General features: G+C 35.4%; 1 protein-coding gene across 1 annotated transcript; it reads right to left on the bottom strand.

Annotated features, from left to right (window-relative positions):
* Positions 1-2,905: 2,905 nt before the first annotated feature.
* Positions 2,906-24,284, bottom strand: LOC125667622 (tumor necrosis factor receptor superfamily member 16-like). The gene is made up of 5 exons (XM_048901216.2): positions 23,546-24,284; positions 21,448-21,958; positions 9,179-9,454; positions 4,346-4,462; positions 2,906-3,339 (listed from the first exon to the last, which is right to left on the bottom strand). The coding sequence occupies exons 1-5, from the start codon at positions 23,579-23,581 to the stop codon at positions 3,119-3,121; spliced, it is 1,161 nt and encodes a 386-aa protein (XP_048757173.2). The 5' UTR covers positions 23,582-24,284; the 3' UTR covers positions 2,906-3,118.
* Between the last annotated feature and the right edge of the window lie 1,521 nt (positions 24,285-25,805).

Below are 25,805 nucleotides of genomic sequence, written 5' to 3' on the forward strand. Positions count from 1 at the left end.
GTTTTCAGGGGTCCGTGTTTGCCCTGCTATCGATTTTGTATCCTTTTTAAGATTATGAGATTGATCACTGTTCGTTGTTTTCACCTTTCTTTAAAAAACAAAATTACATGTTGACGATTTTTTGTGACGACATATTTATATATACATCACAAAATTTATCGTTAACTCTTTTCATAAAGTTCTTATTTTTTCTACATATGTATGTTCATTTTCAACATTCTTATCATATACGGAAACGCCTCCTCTAGTTCTCTAGTCTTATTGAGTTCAACAAGTCGCCGTGTAATTGTTAAAATCAGTGTTATACCGACTTCTTCATATCCACATGTTGATGTTTAGGGAGCACAAGGCGCTCAAACATTCCCGTGCGGTTCCATAATCTCAAGATTTGTAAATAAACACAACAACGCAACGCAAGACGCTCTTATGAGTAGAGTAATTCCACCCAAGAGTTGCCAAAAATGTGGTAAAACGCGAGGCTTTGTTGAGGGTTCTACTGCTCCCCCCCCCTTTTTTTGCAACCTTAATGGTGGAATTACCTTAATATGTCATGGCTACTCGTAAGAGAGTATTTCTGTCTCACATTTACGTCTACCCTCTTCCAGGGAGAGACATATTGTTTTTGTACTTTATGTCCGTCCGTCTGTCACAAAATGTTGTGAACGCTTCTCCTCCTATATTGCTTATCGGATAGATTTGAAACTTTGTACAATGCTTCATTACCATTAATTTTGTAGATGTGCATATTGTTGGGACGGGAGGATCCAATTAATTTCCTAAAAGTTATAGTGCCTCTAAGAGGGGTGGAGGATGTAAAATAGTTTGCGAAAACTTTTCTTCCTATACGGCTTATTTTATTTGATAGATTTGAAACTTTGTACAATTCTTCATTGCCATTTGCAGATGTGCATATTTTAGGGACAGGAGTATTCAATTATTTTCCTAAATGTTATAGTGGATCCATGAGGGATGGGAGGGGGGGGGGAGTGGTGGTGTAAAATAGCTTGTAAAACACTTCTATATGGTTTATCAGATAGATTTTGAAACGTACAAATTGCTTCATTACTATTTGTAGATGTGCTTATTGTCCGGACATGGGGATCCAATTAATTTCCTAAAAGTTATTGTGGATCTAAGAGGGGTGGAGGATGTTAGAATAGCTTGTGAACACTTCTCCTCTTATATGGGTTATCCGATAGACTTGGAACTTTGTACAATACTTCAATTCCATTTGCAGATGTGCATATTTTAGGGACAGGGGGATGGGGATTCAATTGTTATCCTTAAAGTTATCGTGGATCGGGTGTAAAATAGTTGGTGAACACTTCTCCTATACGGCTTATTGGAGTTAAGTTCATGCTTTCTCTTCCATACCATGCAAGTACATTAAGAGAGAAAGTTTCATTTGGAGCACTTTCAATTTGGGGAGCAGGGGAGACATTTGTTTTTCATAAAATCAATCTCTAGTTCTAACTATTTTTCGTTTTCCTTGTGCCCAGCAACGCCATATTGAGAATTTTCAAATTGATTAAATCTTCGCTATACATTAAAAATGACCCCAACATTGGATTCTAAGACGACCAGAAAATCAACCGATTACGGATTAAGTGAATAGTATTAGAGTTATTCCTCTTTGAATACAAAAACCTAGATATCATTTACATGCCTGCACGCACACGAAGTAGTACTTGTAAATTTGCTGATTTATTCATTATATATTTAAACATTAGCATAAATATTTTTAACTATAGTATATACAAAACTGACACCTAATTAAAATGAGACTAGGTCTAATTCAATATTGGGATGACGAGTGACGTCATGTGGAAGTGCGAAGTCATGTGATCTTTTACCAAGGCCTAACCAAACTAACACGTGGAGCATTGATACCAATATTGAATGCAGTTATTTAACGACGAGTTTGTACACAGAGAGTCCGGGTGGTTTTGTTAGTGGACACGGACATGGATTTCACGTTTTTTTCCAAGTACAAGGGCTCAAGTCTCATATACATTGGAGACACTTGTTACATCAGGGACACACGTGTGCGTTGGAAGAGGGAATGCGGAGATAGTAGTAGAACTTTTGAGAAATTAGATAAATAAGTCTTAAGTTCATTAGGACGGGGAGGGGGTAATGAATGATTGATTGATTGTATATTGTTTAACGTCCATCTCGAGAATCTTTCACTCTTATGGAGACGTCACCATTGCCGGTGAATGGCTGCAAAATTTGGGCCTATGCTTGGCGCTTACAATGGCCATTGAGCAAGGAGGGATCTTTATCGTGCCACACCTGCTGTGACTTTTTGCGGTCTCATGACGGGGGCGGATATATCAATGTAACACAACACGGGGCTGGATATATCAATGTAACACAACACGGGGGTGGATATATCAATGTAACACGACACGGGGCTGGATATATCAATGTAACACAACACGGGGGTGGATATATCAATGTAACACAACACGGGGGTGGATATATCAATGTAACACAACACGGGGGTGGATATATCAATGTAACACAACACGGGGGTGGATATATCAATGTAACACAACACGGGGGTGGATATATCAATGTAACACGACACGGGGGTGGATATATCAATGTAACACGACACGGGGGTGGATATATTAATGTAACACAACACGGGGGTGGATATATCAATGTAACACGACACGGGGGTGGATATATCAATGTAACACAACACGGGGGTGGATATATCAATGTAACACAACACGGGGGTGGATATATCAATGTAACACGACACGGGGGTGGATATATCAATGTAACACGACACGGGGGTGGATATATCAATGTAACACAACACGGGGGCGGATATACGCTTCCGTATATTTTTTTCTGTCCACGCCAATCAGTCTCCAGAACACATAAAACATTCCTTTGTCGAAATATTTACTTTCAATAAATAAAAAACATCGGGATTTACAAAAAAAACATAACATTTTTAAAAAGTTTATCATTCATAATGTACATAAAACAACGTGAGAAAAGGCATGGTACGCAATGACGTTTCAAGGTCATTTGATATTGTAACGGAAGTTACCGTGGAATGTTCCTAAGCAATGCAGGTCTGCAGCTTCTTGTAAAAATGTTATACAATTCGGACATGTTTATTCTCAGATTTCGAGGCTTGCAGATCTGCCTGTAGAATTTTTACAATGTCGTGTCGACCTATATGACTAAGCGCTTTCAGAAGAATTGCCACTGTCGTGTTCCGTTTACTGTGAGACCACGTCTGTAACATCATCTGACAACAGTGTAAACTATCTCCAGCACACGATTCTAACTGGTCAATCTTTTCTGAAGTGTATCCTGAAAAAAAAAAGACGATGATAAGTAAATATAATTTGATATACTTATGTAGACACGTCACCAGCTCCAGCGCCATAAATTTTGACCTATACATGTCACTTATAGCCTTAGTAGTGAGGGTTCTTTATCGTGCCAATGGCTACCCAGACACTGGACCTCCGATTTTAAGGTCATATCTTAAAGACCTGTGACTCCCAATGTCGGGCGCTTGGTGAAAGAAGTCACTACCTGTTAAACCTATTGGGTTTGATGCTGATGTCGCGCGCTTAGTGAAAGAACAGTCACTACCTGTTAAACCTATTAGGTTAGGTGATAGAACAGTCACTACCTGTTAAACCTATTAGGTTAGGTGAAAGAACAGTCACTACCTGTTAAACCTATTAGGTTAGGTGATAGAACAGTCACAACCTGTTAAACCTATTAGGTTTGATGCTGCAGCAGGATCGGGAGTCGACCGCTCTCACAACTACGCAACCAGCTTCATTAAACAATTAATTTTACCCACTGCGTATGGTGAAATAGCCTTGTACCTTAATTTACCAGTATTCAAAGCCGTTATAAATAACAAGACCTACAGCTGAGCTTCAGTGTTTCTATTCTAACATACTGTACTAAAATCAAACAAAGCTGCATTAATCACACACTACAATGCCACCCCTTATGCATTTCAGCAACATCACTGTGATCGAAATATATTTGTTTCAGCACGCTAGCTTTAAATCAACTTCTGTTCAATTCAGCCTCAAAAACCTTGAAAGTGTCTACAATGTTATCATAAACTTTGATGTTTATGGAGATATTATTCCGAAAGTTTTAGATGTTTATATTTTTTATTAAATATCTGTGCACATCAATGGCCTTTACATCTGCACAGGACAACACTATATATGCTCTGAACCTTTTTGAATCGTGTGCTAGAGTTCATCTGTGTTTATTTAACGCTTGTTCCATGTACACTGGAAAAAGAAGATTAAAAGAACAAAAAAGAGCGCACGAGGCTTTATACCTAGCTGTTGTGCCAGCGCTCTCCAGTCACTGGGATTTCCACGGCGGCTAACTAACTGATGTTCCACGCATTTCCTCTTTGATATTGGAAGGTCTTTGTACTTTGTAAGTTCATTATCTGAAGAAAAAAAGAATTTGCTTATATGTGAAATACCACGTGTTAAAATGATAATTCTGTTAATGAAAATATAGTGAATTGTATAACTCGTGTAGTACAGTACGAGTGCTTCTTTGGTTTTTATGGTTGGAAAATGCCATGTTCCCATTGTAGATCTAGTTTAAATATTTTAAAGAACATGACAGTAACCAGGGCAATATCCAAAGTTTGGTTTGAATTTTTAAAATTATGATGATTTCTATGATTGAAATACATACATCATTGTCTTAATTTTCCGAGTATGGCGAGGCTTACGATCTGTACAATCTCTACCATCATCGTATTACACGTATGTAAGTTAATGCATTATCTGTACACTCAACGGAAAAGAGTTTATTGTAAAGATCATATTGTATATAGTAGAATTAATCGTGCAGTTTAGACGCAAGTTTTATTGTATGTATGCAATATTTCTAATCTTAGTAATGATATTTATTCTAACAGAAGCCTCTCGTGGCGCGCCTTTATTACATGTAGAAGTGAAGAAAAAAAGTTTTACATTTGACAATTAGGATATTCTCTCACATCTTTACATTTGATAATTAGGATATTCTCTCACATCTTTACATTTGATAATCAGGATATTATCTCACATCTTTACATTTGATAATCAGGATATTATCTCACATCTTTACATTTGACAATTAGGATATTCTCTCACATCTTTACATTTGATAATCAGGATATTATCTCACATCTTTCCATTTGATAATTAGGACATTCTCTCACATCTTTACATTTGACAATTAGGACATTCTCTCACATCTTTACATTTGATAATTAGGATATTATCTCACATCTTTACATTTGACAATTAGGACATTCTCTCACATCTTTACATTTGACATCTCACATCTTTACATTTGACAATTAGGATATTCTCTCACATCTTTACATTTGACATCTCACATCTTTACATTTAACAATTAGGACATTCTCCCACATCTTTACATTTGACAATTAGGATATTCTCTTACATCTTTACATTTGATAATTACGATATTATCTCACATCTTTACATTTGACAATTAGGACATTCGCTCACATCTTTACATTTGATAATTAGGATATTATCTCACATCTTTACATTTGACAATTATGACATTCTCTCACATCTTTACATTTGATAATTAGGATATTCTCTTACATCTTTACATTTGATAATTAGGATATTCTCTCACATCTTTACATTTGATAATTAGGATATTCTCTCACATCTTTACATTTGACAATTAGGGCATTCTCTCATATCTTTACATTTGATAATTAGGATATTATCTCACATCTTTACATTTGATAATTAGGATATTATCTCACATCTTTACATTTGATAATTAGGATATTATCTCACATCTTTACATTTGACAATTAAGACATTCTCTCATATCTTTACATTTGATAATTAGGATATTATCTCACATCTTTACATTTGATAATTAGGATAGTATCTCACATCTTTACATTTGATAATTAGGATATTATCTCACATCTTTACATTTGATATTTAGGATATTATCTCACATCTTTACATTTGACATTAGGACATTCTCTCACATCTTTACATTTGATAATTAGGATATTATCTCACATCTTTATGTTTAACAATTAGGACATTCTCTCACATCTTTACATTTGACAATTAGGACATTCTTTCACATCTTTACATTTGACATCTCACGTCTTTACATTTAACAATTAGGATATTCTCTCACATCTTTACATTTGATAATTAGGATATTATCTCACATCTTTACATTTGACAATTAAGACATTCTCTCATATCTTTACATTTGATAATTAGGATATTCTCTCACATCTTTACATTTGATAATCAGGATATTCTCTCACATCTTTACATTTGACATCTCACATCTTTACATTTAACAATTAGGACATTCTCTCACATCTTTACATTTGACAATTAGGACATTCTCTCACATCTTTACATTTGACATCTCACATCTTTACATTTAACAATTAGGATATTCTCTCACATCTTTACATTTGATAATTAGGATATTCTCTCACATCCTTACATTTGATAATTGGGATATTCTCTCACATCTTACGACTTGTGAGTAAGAAATCTATCCTTTGTGCGTATTCACAGAATGATAAACTTGGATTAGCATAAGCAAGCTACAGATGACTATATGTTCAAAAATCACTATTGAAAATTGAAAGTTTTACGTATTCGTGAATTACAAATGATAAAATTAGTTTATCATTGCAAAACTATGTTTCCTTCATTTTGTGAAACCTTAAGCACGGTACTATACGAAGAATTCTATGTACGTGCTTTAGCTGCTTTCAGTTATAATTTCTTGTCTAAAATTCAGCATTTATAATTTTTAACAAGTGAAAGGTGACAAGAGATGTTTGTAAAACACATATGCCCCCCATGGTGCAAAATTGAAAAGGGTTATACACACACACATCATTTAATTGAGAGTAGTATCATCAATTCAAAATATTGAGCAGACAATATCTTCCTATGTCAAGAGTGGATTGACCATGTGACCTAAAAATCAATAGGGGTCATCAACTCCTGAAGATGTACCAGTGTACCAAGTTTGATGTCTGTCAAGCAAAGGGTTCTCAAGATATTGAGCGGACAGTATATTCCTATGTACAGTTTAACCCTTGACCTTTGACCACGCAACCTCAAAATCAATAAGTGTCATCTTCTCCTGAAGATGTACCAGTGTACCAAGTTTAATGTCTGTCAAGCAAAGGGTTCTCAAGATATGGAGCAGACAGTATATTCCAATGTCCAGTTTGACCCTTGACCTTTGACCATGTGATCTGAAAATCAATAGGGGTCGTCTTCTCCTGAAGACGTACCAGTGTACCACGTTTGATGTCTGTCAAGCAAAGAGTTCTCAAGATATTGAACGGACAGTATATTCCTATGTCCAGTTTGACCCTTGACCTTTAAACATGTGACCTCAAAATAAATAGGGGTAATTTTCTCCTGAAGATGTACCAGTGTACCAAGTTTGATGTCTGTCAAGCGAAGGGTTATCAAAATATTGAACGGACAGTATATTCCTGTTTAGTGTGACCCTTAACCTTTGACCATGTGACCTCAAAATCAATAGTGGTCGTCTTCTCCTGAAGTCGTATCAATGTACCAAGTTTGATGTCTGTCAAGAAAAGGGTTCTCAAGATACTGAGCAGACAGTATATTCCCATGTCAAGTTTGACCCTTGACCTTTGACCATGTGACCTCAAAATCAATAGGGGTCATCTTCTCTTGAAGATGTACCAGTGTATCAAGTTTGATGTCTGTCAAGCAAAGGGTTCTCGAGATATTTGACGGACAGTATATTCCTATGTCCAGTTTGACCCTTGACCTTTGACCATGTGACCTCAAAATCAATGGGGGTCATCTTCTTCTGAAGATGTACTGGCGTACCAAGTTTGATGTCTGTCAAGCAAAGGGTTCTCTAGACATTGAATGGTCAGTATTCCTATGCCCAGTTTGACCCTTGACCTTTGACCATGTGACCTCAAAATCAATGGGGGTCATCTTCTTCTGAAGATGTACTGGCGTACCAAGTTTGATGTCTGTCAAGCAAAGGGTTCTCTAGACATTGAATGGTCAGTATTCCTATGCCCAGTTTGACCCTTGACCTTTGACCATATGACCTCAAAATCAATAGGGGTCATCTACTCCTTAGGATGTACCAGTGTGCCAAGTTTGATGTCTTTCAAGCAAAGGGTTCTCAAGATATTGAGCGGACATTATATTCCTATGTCCAGAGTAGATTGACCCTTGACCTTTGACCTGAAAAACAATAAGGATCCTCTTCTACTCATAACTAACCCACATATGAAATATCATTATCATCAAGTGAATGGTTCTCAAGATATTGAGCGGACAACACATGGTCTACAGACCGACCGACCGACCGACAGGTGCAAAACAATATGCCCCCTCTTTTTCAAAGGGGAGCATAAATATTACGAACAGTGATCAATCTCATAACTCCTATAAGCAATACAAAATAGAGAGTTGGGCAAACACGCACCCCTGGACACACCAGAGGTGGGATCAGGTGCCTAAGAGGAGTAAGCATCCCCTGTCGACCGGTCACACCCGCCGTGAGCCCTATATCTTGATCAGGTAAACGGAGTTATTCGTAGTCAAAATCAGTGTGCCAAGTGTATCAAAACAACATGAATGTTACAGATATGTAAGTAATACTATATCATTTGGCCATTTTCAAGCACTATCAAGAATTGCAACAATTTTAAAAATATAATTTTAGGAATATATAACCATTTCTAAAATGTGTATTTGTCAAATTAATTTGAATTGCTCAATATTCATTTCTTTAGTAATAAATTTGATTTGAAACAGAATTAAAACTATTTATGTATTTTTTCTATAGGGTGTATCTTGTACGGTAGTTAAGAAGATAATCTACTTGTTTCATACATTATCAGTGTCATTATTGCTGCAAGATATTCATGTTCAAACTGACAACGGACAATGAGCACTGTGACCTAGAATATGTGTTAGTGAGAGGGAAATTCTATTCGATCATGGGAAGTGGACAAATAATGAAATAAAATTTGCTTTAAAATACCACCTGTGTGTTGTTATATAATTGCTAAAGGAAATATCCAAATTAATGAGTTGCAGAGTTGCATCGATTTTAGAACGCTTACATGTTTTACACTGCACGGTGAAATCAACACACACACCGCTGTCTGTTCCACCGGAAGCTCGGGAATATTCCACATGGTCGTGTGGATCATGGATTTTGTGGCGATTTTTGTCTTTGAGTCTGGAGTACTGTTTGAAGAATACGTAACCAAGGAGACCTAAGACAACCGCTCCCAAAGCTGCACAGTAAATTGGAATGGCGTCAAATTCGTCTTCTTTGGTGGCTTTTCTTGACGGCTGTTCTGTTAACTTTGTTGTGAGGAAGGCTGCTGGTTTCTCTGTAAATACGAACAATGTATTTAAATTTTTGAAATTACTTTAATTCATCAAAGAATAAACCTTTCATTTATTTTCAAATTTTCTTCCGAAGAATGCAGAAATAATTTCAGAATTGTTTTTTGATATCAACTTAAATAAATGGCACGACGTCAATTTTGAAGCAACACCTCAATTATCTAAGGAGGAAAATGTCTTATGGCTGTCCGCGATTTTTTTTTTCCAATTACAAATTGAAATTATCACTGCAAACCTGTAATCAATGATATTCTTGAATTGCATCTTTTAAACATATACGATGTATACACCTTTAAGGCGGCCTGATACACTAAACATTGAGGGGTGCAGAAAAATAAAAGAGTTTTGATAGGATTCCAATATACTGCGGTAAGATTATTAGACGACATTGAACCAGCACAATTATACTTCAATCATTCCAACTGCAAAAATGGGCCTGGCATAATAGCAGTTGATCAAAGGACACGTACAGTTAAATGATGTTTTAGATGATGAATCAAAGAATACAGGTTCAGACTCACTATACACAATTACACATCTTGTTTCTTCACTTTATAATCAACATTGCCCAATTGACTCCAACGTGTTTTCAATGATAAAATTGTTTTAATTGTCTTTCCAAACGAAAATAAACAACTATACCTCGATCATTGCTGATTAAATTAATTATTGATAATTGTGCGTACGTTTGCATTGAGCTTTTCAGTTCTGATTTAGATAGTCAAATTTTGGTTGTTTTTATTCCAAACTAATCAAGCTATACAGAAATTGCTGTTCTTAAGCCATTTGGTCAACATCTTGTAGAAGATAAAGACCATGTCTTTTATTCTCTTTACACATGATATCATCTACCGACAACAGAATTTTGGACGATAATGAATTATCAAAAAGAACCCAATAACGAATTCTCTGTTGAGTATTAAAATGTCTCTGTTTATTCTTGAAAAACCCCTCTTACTACACGTACACTTACTACACGTGCACACACAATGTACGTCACAACCGGTAGCCTAGTGGTTAGGGCGCTCGCTGCGTAACCGGTAGATACCGGGTTCGATTCTTTATCCAGGCGTCTCATCAAACCTAACGTTTATCATAAGTAGTGACTGTTCTTTCACCAAGCGCCCGGCATCCCTGCATTAGAAGTGAAAGTCACAGGTCTTTTGGGTATGACCTAGTAAACAGAGGTCCCGTGTCATTATAGGTGTTTGCACGATAAAGAACACTATTTACTTTTCCAGTGTTTTTGCCTTTGATATAACTACAAATTGTATTCATAGTAATTTCCTCCTGTTCCAGTTGGAAACAGTGCGAGTATGGATACAGACACATATTGTACGTCTATTTTAATGACCGGAAATTCCGACAAAAATTAAACAAAAGAAATAAATTTCAGTTTTTGAAAAATGCATTAGGGTTTGAACTGCACACTTCGTAAAAAGCGTTAAATCGAAGCCACGACCTTCAGCACCATGCCTAGGTCAAAACTTGTGGTACGTTGCCTACAGCTGGTAACATCACTAGGATATGAGTGAACAAAAACGCAACTCACTAAAATATGTGCATAAACCCGCAAGGTTTCAATGCGTAACTCAGCGTAAATCGGTGTTTTATGTTTAATTCAGAACAGAATTTAATTCCCTGCTCGAAGAAACAATAGAGATCAACGTAATACTGGAATACTGTGTCACTTTAATAGTTAATACAATATTAACTGGTTATTGTACTAAAGCAGTATATTTGCCCCCCCCCCCAAAAAAACCCCAACTAACTAATTAATAAACTTATCCATTGCCGGTATTTGTGCTTATGTGGTATTCCAACGTCTGATGATATTTTGCTCTTTACTTGATGTATATTACATTTAGACGTACTTAACATTTTCAAGTAAAAATTGCTTGTGCTACTATTTTTATGCCATTTTTATAAAAGAAGGGACATTGTTTTAGACCAAATATTTGGTCCCGTCTGTAGACCAAGTTTTGTCTGCCTAAAACTTAATCCAAAAGAACTTCATGCTTGAGAGTTAGCACATCTAGCATTGGTACAGTGTTTGTCCTTAGAAAGAAGATGATCCATATTGATTATTGGGTCAAAGGTCAAGACCAAACTACTACAATATCGAAAAATATTGTCTGCTAAATATCTTGAGAAGCATTTGACAATAAGTAAAATTTAAACAGTGGTTGCATGATCCTTATTGATTTTCATGTCACGAGATCAAAGTTTGTACTAACACATGTTTCCGCCTATTAGTACTCTCGGTACTTTGATCTATTTTGGAAGTGCAATACTTTTAGAGGAAACATCAATAGCCGTGCAACGCCTTCTTTAAGAATATCTTTTTAAATAATTACGTTGTTGTGATAGTCCCAGCCATCATTGAGCATGCTTTCAACGGTTTCCTGTTATGTTTTCCTGTAGATATATGATTAGTATTCTAACCGTTCTATCAATTAACATTACATGGGCAGCTTATTCTTTGGGTGTATTTATTTGTTTATTTTTGCGTTGCAAATTCATGTACTTCTTATCACCAAGCGTATTACGTGCATTTATATTTTCATTCCAACATCATTTTCATCTGAAAAACTAAAAAATCCTCTTGATATCACAATGCCTTAAAATCCTGTTGACATCACAATGCCACACTAAAAAATATCAATCTCACCTCACCAATTACATTCAAGAATGTATGTAAGAATATTACGTTGCTATTACATATTGTTGACAGGAAGCTATGTGAAATTAAAAAAAAATCACATGTAAATACAATATAAACATAAGTAGTTTAAATGCTTATTTTTTTTATACAGCCTTTAACAGCAGCTGGCGTGAGGATGAATTTTCATAAAACGCGCTATTCAATTTGCCTGCACACCAGCTGTTGTCACTAACATACAATTTATTAGGTGTATGGGGAATAAACCATCAAACATTTAAATTAATAGTTGTACTTTGTTTATCAAACTAAACAGTCTACTCATATTGATGAATATTACCATTTTTACATCATCACAAACAACGATTTTTCAACGTCTCCATAATTAATTCTTTGTTGATTAATCACAGTTGTTTATATCTCCAGCATCTCGGGAATTATTCCACGGCCGGAGCGACGGGGTGCTAGGTGTTATGGAGCCACGGGGTGCTAGGTGTTATGGAGCCACGGGGTGCTAGGTGTTATGGAGCCACGGGGTGCTAGGTGTTAAATATTTAACCAATTTTCTAAGTAGCATTAAAGCATATCTTCGATTGAGAAGAACTCTTTTAAAGTTTTAAACTTTAAAAAATCTTTAATATCTTACTACATGATATGTTATGTTAAAAAATGTCAAATTTACAAATGACATCAGCATGCGTCTTAAAGCAATTACCAGTAACTTTGAAAGAAAAAAAATGTGCATTTGTCACGTAGCGTCTAAATCGATTTGTGATGCACATTAAAAAAAAGTTAAAAACCCTAGTGTTGTTGCAATATTGATAAAAGTGCTGTATATTTTGTATTAATAACTATTTCATTTTCTCGTATACCATTACATGTATCTACCTACCATGACGGCCTGAAAATCAGCTTGTAAATAACATCAGGCTCGGATTTTGCGGGAAAAAATCTCAAACTTTTAAGTTTGAGTTTTTTCTATTTGAGCAGTCAAAATTTGAGCAAAATCTTAGACTTAAGTTCAAGTTTCGACTTCAAAGTTCTTTCCGAGAAATCTAGGCCCGATTCTTATCGTTCCATTTGTTTTGACAGTACCCGTGATGTAGCTGCAGAGCTCATGTTTCATGTTTCTTTATTTCCGTAAGCCATGCGGCTCATTGGACTTAATTACATACAATACAGTTTTAAAATATAACAATATACAGTATATGGAGAGTGCATAAACTTAAATAACATTCCAAAGTGATATTGTTTAACATGCAATCATATACATGCATATATTCATACCTTTTAATACTGATTAACAAAATGTACATTAAGTAGATATATAATAGTCTATTGTGCTAATTAGCAACACTTTCCTTACGTAATTTTGTGGCATATTTAAGATTTTTACCTAAATTACTCAGTTCTGTAACGTTATTTACACTCAGTAATTTTATAAGTTTATATACACTTGGTTTTACATAGTAGAATTGTTTAATATATCTTTTTCTTATTTCGTTATATAAAGGACATCTTAGAATGAAATGAAATTCATCTTCGATATCATTTAAACTACAGTTTGCAAATTCTCATATTTCTGGGAACATTATTATGTCTACCAGTTTCTATACATAATGAATGTGATGACGTTCTGTATCGGGTAATAAGTTGCTTACTGTACGTGTCTAATGGTTTTGTTACATAATACTGTATACAAAAATTGTCAACAAGATGCCTATACAGCATACACTTTGATGAATTTTCAAAACTACACATAATTTTTTGCCTGTACATATCTATTATTCTGTGATCAATAATTCTATAAATATCTTGATTCCTTCTGTGGTTCCATAAGTAATTTAAGCCTAGATTTGACAGTTCTTCTTTAATATTAGTTAACCAATTATTATTATAAGTGGACATATCTTCGTAACAAGCCTTTAAAATACAATTGTCTGTGTTCTTTAGCTTTATCCAATATTTAAAAAGTTTTAATTTTCTCTTAACACATAAAGGTAATCTTCCTAATTCACAATAGACCATATTGTTACATGTTTTTCAATTTACACCCAAGACATTTTTACAAAAATTAATATGAACTTTTTCAACATCTGGGGCTTTATGAAATCCCCATATTTCGGATCCATATGCTAGTACACTACCAACATACATGTCAAAAACCGAACATTTTGTTTCTACATTAAAACAATGATTTTTAAGACTATTATTAATTGCAAACAATGCTTTTCTACCTTGTTCTGCTACGTGTTTTTGTGTTTTCAAAAATTAACCATTGTAACACATAAGTATACCTAAATAATTAAACTCATTTACAATATCCATAAGAACGTCATTACAATACCATTTTTCGTTATCCTTAACTTTACTGCCATTTCTAAATATCATTATTTTTGTTTTCTGTACATTAACATTCAAATCCCATTCCTTCGTGTAATTAGATAAAGTATTTAACATTTTCTGTAAACCATCAATGCTTTCAGACAACAAAACCATATCATCAGCGTACATAAGAAGAAAAATATTAATTAGATGTATGTCAATACTTGGACAATTTTCTCTCAAAAAACTATTTTCAATATCGTTAACATACAATGAGAAGAGTATAGGTGATAACACTTCACCTTGCATAAGACCCACTTCATTACAAAAGTATTCACTTAAAAATCCGTCGTACTTTACACAGGCTCTCAGCTGAGGGGGAGATATACCAGAGACCAACAGATCCTCCCCTTAGTAAAATTAAATCCCTAAGATTTACAGCACAGTGTTTTTTTCTGCGCATAGTTGAGGTTATATATCGCTGGAATTTTGTTGTTGTTGTTATCATTTTACGGAAAGATTCTTGTTTATTTATTGTTTTACGTACCATTCAGATTTTAAACAATATTTTATTCAGAAATAAATAGGATTGGGCAGCAGACACAGCCTATTTTAGCTATCTCCCTGAATATCACGTTAATCTTAATAAATATAATGAATATAATTTACGTCCCATTCCAGATGTTTTCACCCAGAACGACGGTGATCTACTGTTTGTGGGCTAAATGATGTAGAGGATGAGTTCCACTTTATTTTAAAATGCCCTCTATATGATTTGAGAAAAAATATGTTGAGAAATTCTATTATACAAAACCCAGTGTTTTCAAACTGATCAAACTACTCAGTGTTAAAAAATAAATGATTAATTTTGGATTTTTTTACAGTATGCAAATAAGCTACGAAACTTTCATATGGTGTGATATCATTTGTTTAATCTAAATTGTACATCATTGTACATGTAACACTGTTGTCTATTCACTCTCCATGAAGCCATTTTTGTTTGTTGATATACAATGTAATTTTATTTATGTATATCTTATGAGCCTGTGGCTCACGGAAATAAAGAATAAGACTCATTTAGAGACCTCGCCAGCTTTTTGTGAAGTGCCACAAATTTTGACCTATGTTTGGCGCGTACGTTCGTCGCAGTGAGGCTTCTTAATCGTCCCAACGACTACTGTGACCTCTGTTTTAAGGTCATTTCGAACCCAGAACCCATCGGTTGCAAAAGTAAGCGAGCGCCCCTGACCACTAGGCTACTGCGACTAGTAAAATGGTTGGATATATAGATAGATAGATAGATAGGTAGATATATATATATATATATATATATATATATATATATATATATATATATATATGATAATAACATGTATAATTGAAATGTCGTTATCCGTGAAAATCTAACATTTGTTGGATCATATCTCAGGATTACCACCGTTTTCCTACAAGTGTCATGTTCGCGCGCCCTTCATCAGAATTATAGTAAACTATCCTACAGTGGTGAATAAAGTCATTTGCAAAATATAAAATATTTAGATCCATAGAGCATTTCAGACTCAATGTGTATGAGCCTAAAAACAGTCAATCGGTATTTGATTTTTTAAAGAAATATAATTGATTTTTGAACTTACATATGGAAATGAACAAAGACGCTTCACGCCAACATACTTCAGTGGCGGATTTAGAGGGGGCACAGCCGGCGCCCCCCCCCCCCCTTAAAATTTTCAAATTTAAGGTAAATCGCGGTATCTTGTTTCGAAAAATGTACTAAACAATAAAAGAAGCAATAATTTCTTCCACTCCCGGAGAAATAAATGACAAAATCCTTTGATTTCTTGAATTACTTTATTGGGAGAACCTAATTTTTTCCAAAAAACCCTTAAAATTTGGGTCATTTTATCACCTTATTAAAATGATAGAAAATAGTACAAATGACTAAATAGGAGAAATATTTCAAGCCCCATAAAATCTGTAAAATCCAGGAGCTTCCGGGGGCCTTGCCCCCTGGACCCCCACCAGGGCTTTGCCCTGAACCCACTGCCTCATAAAGTGGCGCCCCCTGTAACCACAATTCCTGGATCCGCCCCTGTACTTAAATGTTAGCGCTTCTAAAAGTAGGCCGAAACGAAGCGCTACATTTCATACGAGACCCTCGTATGGTTACAAAAATGATTTCTATTTTTATATTTACATTCTTTCATTTCTGACGGAATCCCCAGCCGTACTATATTTATCATTTATTCACAAAGTCTGTAGAGCACCAACGAGGAAATGAGTGTCATTGCAATTTGTAAAGATAGCAAAACAATTTAAACATGGAAATGTAAATACATGTATTCGAAAAATGATACTTTATTGATCGTGTTTAGCAACAGCAAAAATTGTCGTCTGCACAAATTGTGAATTTCAATGTTATATCATCAATTCGTTCTAATAAGCCACACGATATATATATAAATAAATTCCGTGACTTGGTCCATCAAACCCCCAAACCTTTTTGCAACAAACATTGGCTTTGCTGTTAATCTGGTTTTATCCCTGATCAGCTACATGTTTTCAACATCTTGAAACGAAAACATAAAAAGGGTTAGCATAGTTTATATATCAAGAGTGCGTCGTAATAGCGCGATACCATCATGCTCTCAGCTTTTGTAGTCTTATGGTGGGCGCTCGCAGTTGTTGGAGTCATAAAGCGATAAAAAAAATCCCATATTCTTAATTCAAACAATCTGAAATCAAACGGACGATTTTACCGTTAGTATCCTCTTTTTCAGTCCACCAGACTGAAATACTATAAACACCTGTTTTAGTTGTTTAAAGACAATCTCTCTCTCTCTCTCTCTCTCTCTCTCTCTCTCTCTCTCTCTCTCTCGTTCAATATTAGCTGCAATAATATAGCCCTCTTCGACTTTTTTTTCAGAATGAAAGAAAAAACATCGGAGAGGGCAGCTATAGTTCAATATTATATAAACATAACCTACTATGTCTTTTTTGAGTCCGCTAGACTAGGGTATACACAAAATCTGCTACAGACTCCAGGGGTAGCACTTAGTGGATCCGTAAGACTCTCTTGAATCTTTCAACTCTTTTTTTTTTGGTTTTTTTTTGTTGAGTCTTTCAGACTACAAAATATACATTCTTTGTGCTATAAACAATCGACGCACAGAGCAGTTAAATTACAACTTAAAAACGGATTCTAAAATTGTAGTTTACAAGTACGTGTTAAACACGAGTTTCATGAGGAAGCCACCCTGACTGGGAATTATTCAATATCAACCATGATGATATATACTATCATGTCATAAATTAGAATTTACTGGTTAGGTGTATACTAAATTCACAAAATGAATCATGCATCCATTAATCGTTATATCATCATAATTTTGACTCAAAAGATTTTACTCTCCTTTGAAACCCACCCCTCCCGCCCTTGTGAAGTATTTCATCTTGTTAACTCAGAAAGAAATCAGAAGACGACTTGAGAGACAAAAATTATGTAGAACATGTCGATATGACGACAGATCAACGTCCTGTTTATGTAGATCAAAAAATTAAAACGAATGCTGTAATTCTGTTTGATGTCGCTAAACGTGGCGTAAAATTGATTTAAGTAATGGCTTAAGGGAAATTTGAATACTTCTATCGCGGGTTTTATTGCACTGCTATACCGCATTGGAATACTATATTTTTATTGATGTCAAATGAACATATATATACCAAGCATCAATCTTTAAATCTCCGAGATTAAAGATGGCAATTGATCTTACACGATGAAAAGGAATTGGATGAAAACCACTCGCCATGGCGGGTTTGGTGTCCAAATTGTGTTTTGATCTATGTCAGTGTCTTTGTGATTGGGGAGAGATTAGCGCCTTGTTATCAAGTGGAAGGTGACCGAGACTCAGTACTTTTAGGAAGGAGAGAAAGTACTTATATAAGATATACCGTCGGGAATCAAACCTAGGAAATACTCCTGACATCACTACAACTCGCCTTTCAATAGTCGTCGACCCTGCCACAGTTCACTCCTCATACAATGGGACAAGTAATATCATTAAAATGTGTATTAAATTAATCACTTGGAGAACAGTGCAAATTACTTATCGGTTTTTTGTAATAGTCAGTTTCAGCTCCCCAGAGTCGAAGGGTCATATAAACTTTTCTAATCAAAATTTGTCCGCCGCCTGTTAAATAAAACATCAATGGGACCGGTTATGGCGTAAACCGTCCTTGGGTAAAGGGGATTCGAATTTGGAAAAAAGCGGAGTCACAATTTTTCTCAATAAATATCTAATAATTACATGTAACAAAGCTGAAATTTGGTTCAATATTTCTAATACATATGTACATATATTTTATCAGATAATCTTCATGTTCTTTGGAAATAATGATAACATAGGAAGGATTTGTTGAAAATTAACCCACGAAGTCGAGATATCCAATGGACGAAGGATCAACTATACTCGTTTCTTGTAGAAGGTAATTTTAGCTAGTCTAGTCTAGAATGGGTACTATTTTAAAAATCATTTTTGTTATTCTACAACTGTTTTGACTTGCAATGTTTTTTGTTTTGTTTTGTTTTGCAGATTAGATTGTTTTGCAAAACAAAAACAAAAAAACAAAAAACAAAAATAAATAAATAAAATAAAAGATTTGACGATTTTCATTGTTCGTGTTGTTGGTCACTGAAGTGCTTTACATAATTTCTCTTTGGACTATGTTTCTACAGATAAAATTCCAGGGACGGTCAAAACAGAGGAAACAAACTTGTCATCCATTAGGCCTTAAAGAGGGGGGAGGGGTGTGTGCAAATTTTTAAATTTTGACTGATTTAGGTATCTGCTGGGAATCTATAAATAAATAATGGATCAGTTATACAATATTGTCTCTTCATAGAATATTGAATACATAATAGGGTATTCAAACACAGACACAAATACAAAGCTACCAGATGTCATTTCATATAAATATCCAATTTCAAATACGTGTGAAATACAAAATGGGGTTGGATTTTCGTGGATTAATTCGGCTGCCGTGTCTTTCAACTTTAATTAATTTTAGATGAGATTTCTTTTGAAGTTATTGATTTCAGTTTGAGAAAAACAACCCTGACAACAATGACGTGTTTTACAAGGTTTGCCGTCATGGTTTATCATATAAATCATATCGCTATTCAAAACACCAGTCGGTAAACATACGTAATTTTCAGAGGTTTGGTATTTCAATACTTATTTTGTTATGTATCTCATATCCATACTGTACAGAATGAGTTTCCAAACGCCAGTACATTACGCATATTTCACTAGTCTTGGCAGTTTATATCTTCTTGTTCTCCGAATTGAGCAGTTTTCATATAGAACATTTACAGTAGTGAAAAAGGAAAGAATGTAAACTTCAAGTTATGAATATTGAGCCTACGTATATTGAATGACCGCCCCCCCCCCCCCCCTCCCCTTTAAAGAAATCGAATCTTGGGCATAAAAATTTTGAGGAAGATTTTTAGAAGACCTCCGCACGATTTAACATGTTTTCTTTTTGTTTGCTTGTCAAACATTGTGGACAAGTTATTTACTCCCCCAGTTGCCCCTATCCACCCCCCCCCCCCCACACACACACTTTCAAAAACAATGCTACGTACATGGATTGATATTAAACTTTATATCTGTAAAATATCTTAAGTGTCATAAGTCACATTGTCCTTGCTAACATACACCCACTAATTTTGTTTCTCCATCAAATCTGATTTTATAAACTCCCAACCCCTTCATCGACAGTTGCTTACACAAATACATTTAGTTTGAAAGTACATAGTCTAGCATATTCTAGATGACAAAACATGTACGATATTCTGAAGCCCTGTAGAGTTAGGTTAGGGAAATGGAGGAGCTGTAACAGCTATCATACAACACCTCGTGTGACAGAGAATCATAGGCTGAGGGGTGAATGATGACAGTGTCATGTTAACTGTATATACTTACCTAGACACACGGTGTCATGTTAACTGTATATACTTACCTAGACACACAGTGTTCTGTTAACTGTATATACTTACCTAGACACACGGTGTTCTGTTAACTGTATATACTTACCTAGACACACGGTGTTCTGTTAACTGTATATACTTACCTAGACACACGGTGTTCTGTTAACTGTATATACTTACCTAGACACACGGTGTTCTGTTAACTGTATATACTTACCTAGACACACAGTGTTCTGTTAACTGTATATACTTACCTAGACACACGGTGTCGTGTTAACTGTATATACTTACCTAGACACACGGTGTCATGTTAACTGTATATACTTACCTAGACACACGATGTCATGTTAACTGTATATACTTACCTAGACACACGGTGTTCTGTTAACTGTATATACTTACCTAGACACACGGTGTTCTGTTAACTGTATATACTTACCTAGACACACAGTGTTCTGTTAACTGTATATACTTACCTAGACACACGGTGTCGTGTTAACTGTATATACTTACCTAGACACACGGTGTCATGTTAACTGTATATACTTACCTAGACACACGATGTCCTGTTAACTGTATATACTTACCTAGACACACGGTGTTCTGTTAACTGTATATACTTACCTAGACACACGGTGTCGTGTTAACTGTATATACTTACCTAGACACACGATGTCGTGTTAACTGTATATACTTACCTAGACACACGGTGTTCTGTTAACTGTATATACTTACCTAGACACACGGTGTTCTGTTAACTGTATATACTTACCTAGACACACGGTGTCGTGTTAACTGTATATACTTACCTAGACACACGATGTCGTGTTAACTGTATATACTTACCTAGACACACGGTGTTCTGTTAACTGTATATACTTACCTAGACACACGATGTCCTGTTAACTGTATATACTTACCTAGACACACGGTGTCATGTTAACTGTATATACTTACCTAGACACACGGTGTCATGTTAATGGTTGTGGGTACACTGTACTTACCTAGACATATGGTATCCTGCTGGTCTGTACAATCCATTATTGTGAACTGGGTTGGACTACAGACGGAGCATGGTCTGCACGTTGAGGTAGCACTCTTGACGTCGGAGAAAGTTCCATTCTCACATTTTCTACACACCGAGTTAGAGTTTGTGCTACATGCGACTATGGCACCTGATCCATACGGACACAAGTCACACAGCTGGCATTTCTTTAACTCTTCTGCAAAATAGAAGTCTAGGAGGCACCCACAGACGGCATCGTGCGTCGTGTTGCACGGAGACAGTTCGCGTTCCATGTCTCTGCAAGTTCTACACTTTTTACATGGATTTGTGTCGTATTTTGATGACGAAAACGATTTTCCATTTTCACAAGGCTGGCATTTAGTGTCTGTTTCATTTGTACATTTTTTGACCTGTCCTTGACCTGGGGGACACAGGCTGCAACACTTAGATATATCACTGGACGAGTTCGATGTGCAATCCTCGTATGACAAGATCTCCATAATACAAATCTGTGAAATACAATGATATTGGAGTGAGTTAGTGAATGTCTACAATGCAGAGTAGCCATTGCCTACATTGACCACACACGCGCACTCACACACATGCACGCGCGCTGTCCAGGCTCTTAAGAAGCAGTATGAAAGGGGTGGGATACTATTGCATACATTCTCAATTATGATTTCCTTGGCGATTAAGAAAAATTTCTGGGAAAGAAAGGAGGGCTCCTTCCCCCTCTCATACTATACATTTTTTATTATCATACATGTACCTACCAAAGTAAAGAATTGCATACTTTTAGGATACAGAGAAGGAACTGAGAAGTCAGTGATATACATGTATAGAGTACCTCTGTAATTTACGCTACAAAATCTATTACCAGTATTGGGGACCTCAGTTACGTTTGAACTCGGGATGGAAAATAATAATGCTGCATTGGAGGAAAAAAAATACTTTTTCATTCAAAAGCAAAGGGAACCATTAACCGTATTTAAATGACCCCACGGGTGGGTGACCCAAGTATATATCCAAAAAAACTTCCTCGCATAAAATACCTTGATAAAAACGGAGGAAAGGAAAATCACTTTATTGATAGGCATTTAATTTTAATTTCTCGAGGAATTTCTTCTTTTGTCCAAATTAATATTTCATCACGCAACATGAAACATCACAAGGGTCTAGTGTGCATAATTATCACCTTTCATTAGCTCTTCTTTCCAAAGCTGTGATCGGGAAAGCATGGTGAAGGTATCCCAGGTGTAATGTTTCTAATTTAACATCAAAGGCAACCGCTCAGGTAAATTATACAACACAGAAGGATCGCAAAACAATTGATCAATATTTACTTTGTAGCTCCGGCACATTTTTCTTTCGCTGAAAGAGTGGAGATACGGCGTTCGGTCGATCTATCGCTTGACTGTCATTGCGCTGAAGAGTCGGTGATGCACCGTTACGATTACCACTATATATAGATTATCTTTATATGTGTGTTTATCAATAGTTTTTCATCATCAAAAGTACCCTAATCAAAAAAATTAGGGTTTAACACAACACATAATAGAATCCACTTTTCTTAGTTATACAACTTTCTTTAACTTTTGAAATGGAGGCTGTATAAGAAACGTTTTTGATATTGAAACTAGAAGGAATGACAATACAAGAAAAGATGAGTGAAGATTCAGAAATCGTCAATTTTCAGATCAAACATAAAATACACGTTATATCTCCGCTCGAGAGTTCTTCCAGATCCAATGTACAATAGTCCATAAAATGATTCTTGTTTGACGATGTTTATGCATACTTCTTAGGAAAATGAAACAGCTGAGGAAATTAAAGGCAAACTTTTATGTGAAATGTCTTATTTTAACGGCCATTACTGTTCACATGTTAAAGTACACAAGTAGAATGGGTCAGTAAACGAGAACTCCACATTAATATAGTGGGCACTAGAGGTGGATCAAAGATTTTTACTTCGTAATACAAGTCTTGTATCATATTCATCAAAATGGGAAAAATCAACAGTTACCTCATACATCCATACAAATATCTAATAAAAAGTAAAAATTATTGTAAAAGAAAGATACAGAAAAAAATCTTACCAAAAAGGTTAACAGGATGATATTCATGTGTCCCATGTTTAAGATGAGAGCATTTACTGCGAGGTTTTCCACTGCAGCTCTCAGCCTAATGTAATCAGATCAATCCTACACGCGTCTGTCGGTATAATACAGATACTAGGTGACAAATTTAATTCTGTTTTACAAAATATCTCGATGTAAAAAGATCAGAACTACACAATATATACACCCAGCGGCAGTTAAGATATCGCAAGATGAACGAACGCGTGAAATCCCTTTATGCGGGTTAAAAGTCCGAGTTAATTGCATCAGAGATGGAGAGAATAATCCGTTAATTTTCATACGTAAAAGGTACTATGCATTTTCTTTCTTCTTTTGGAATCCAGACAAAAATTCATTCTCTAGCAATCAAGTACAACTGAAACAAAGGCAATAAAAGGAATAAACGGGTGAGACCAACAGATGTCCGACTATTACCCATGACCTGGGGGGTAATTAATAAATCCGACAAGTTCACGCACAGCTAAAATTTCCTTCGGTTTCCGAACACATTCTTAAAAGAAGTTTGCGCAAATGCTTTTTTTTTTTAATGTTGTGTACAACTCCGAGGTTTATAAATATAGACGGGCATCACAAAATACGCAATAGCGCTCTTTGCGCGTAATTACAGGGTGGGTTATAATATCAAATGCATTTTTGTCCCTCAGAACTCCACAGTGTAATGTTGTGTGATCGTTTTCCGCTTGTGGAGTCAAAGAATTTTTCTCACTGCCATAAAAACCAACTCCAAAGCTATCTGTTGAATTGAATCGTACACGTTAATAAACAGACACGGTTAAGTTCACAAGGCAAATTAAATGCCACCATCTTTAACATTTATTTTATTTCGATATAATTTTTGCCCTGTTCTTCACAAGTGGTTGATTCCTATTAACTTTTTACGATTCTAAATCTTTGCGTTTATAAGTTCAAAATGATGAGAGAGAGAGAAAGAGAGAGAGAGAGAGAGAGAGAGAGAGATTTAGAGAGAGATATTTATTTAGATTTGCTGTGTGTGTATCAACTCAAAAGTTCTATACTTACTTAGCTGACTATCAAAACAATAAGAGCTGCATGCACAACAATGAGGTGTTTTTTTTCTGATTAAGGATGTATAACACCAACTTTCAAAATTGTCATTTGAATGAAAACTCTAGGAAAGGTGTATTACTGTAGTATTTTGTGATGCTGAAAATTTAAAGAATTGCCTCAAGTAACAAAAAAATTACAATTATAGAGTTAAATCATAAAGGAAATAACGAAAACTCCTCCGGGATTCGAACACACGATTTATTTACAGATTACAAACACAGGCGTTAACGAAACACGTGAAGATGTTTAAAGGAACAATAGACAATAGAAGTTCTGATTTTTACCCACATCAACAGCGTACTTCCGTTAGATTTTTTTTTTTATGATACGTTATTCATACTAAAGGTAATGTTCATATTGGATGGAAAGGACAATAAGCCAGGTGTGACTGAGGCAAACGCAGGTTTCTAACTTAAATAAAATTCGTCATCGTCCCCTTTTCTGTAGATTAATTTCAAACCACAATGAATTTACCCACTTTTCTGAACCGTAAATGTTCAGGTATATATGTATTGTTATGAAGTCATCCATTTTATTAAAACAAGAGGCCTTAACATCTACATAAGTATCACCCAACACAAATCTTATATCAGAAAAGTTGCCTGTCGCTGGTGCAGGGATTGCATCTCCCAGGCTTTGAGAGCAAAATGTCTTTAGTGCGACGTTCATTTCTTGTAACACACACTTTATTTAAAAATGTCCTGTCGTTGTAACAATGTTGTCTACTCACTTTCCACTATGTCGGGTTTTTTTGTTTTGTTTTTTTGTGTACAAGTATGTATATCAATAATTGTATTTCTGTGTATGTAATGAGCCTGTGGTTCACGGAAATAAAGAATCAGAACCTCATCAGGGCCACACTACGTCTAATCAAAGACAAAGTTAATTAGTTACCCCGACTGCTGCGAGGTGTTAACATGTCTAGTCATAAGCAAGCTTTGATTGTACGTTGCTTGACGCCCCTTTCGAAAATTTGTCATATGTACATGTAGGAAGGTAGCTGCAGAACTGTAGCTCTCCGGGAAAACTTTGGATTTCCCTGAGTGATCTAGAATTGTGCAGCTAATAGAAACCTCACCAGCTGTAGATGTGACAAATTGTGATCCACACACGACACTAAAAAGGCTGCAACAGTGGAGGTTGGTTGTTG

Source organism: Ostrea edulis, chromosome 2 (assembly GCF_947568905.1).
Source record: "Ostrea edulis chromosome 2, xbOstEdul1.1, whole genome shotgun sequence".
NCBI lineage: Eukaryota > Metazoa > Mollusca > Bivalvia > Ostreida > Ostreidae > Ostrea > Ostrea edulis.

Excerpts from the sequence above, each read along its gene's own strand:
- LOC125667622 (XM_048901216.2), bottom strand. The coding sequence starts at position 23,581 with ATGGGACACATGAATATCATCCTGTTAACCTTTTTG. Across the intron at positions 21,959-23,545 it reads TCATCCTGTTAACCTTTTTG|ATTTGTATTATGGAGATCTT; the intron begins GTAAGATTTTTT and ends TGTATTTCACAG. Across the intron at positions 3,340-4,345 it reads AGCGCTGGCACAACAGCTAG|GATACACTTCAGAAAAGATT; the intron begins GTATAAAGCCTC and ends TTTTTTTTTCAG.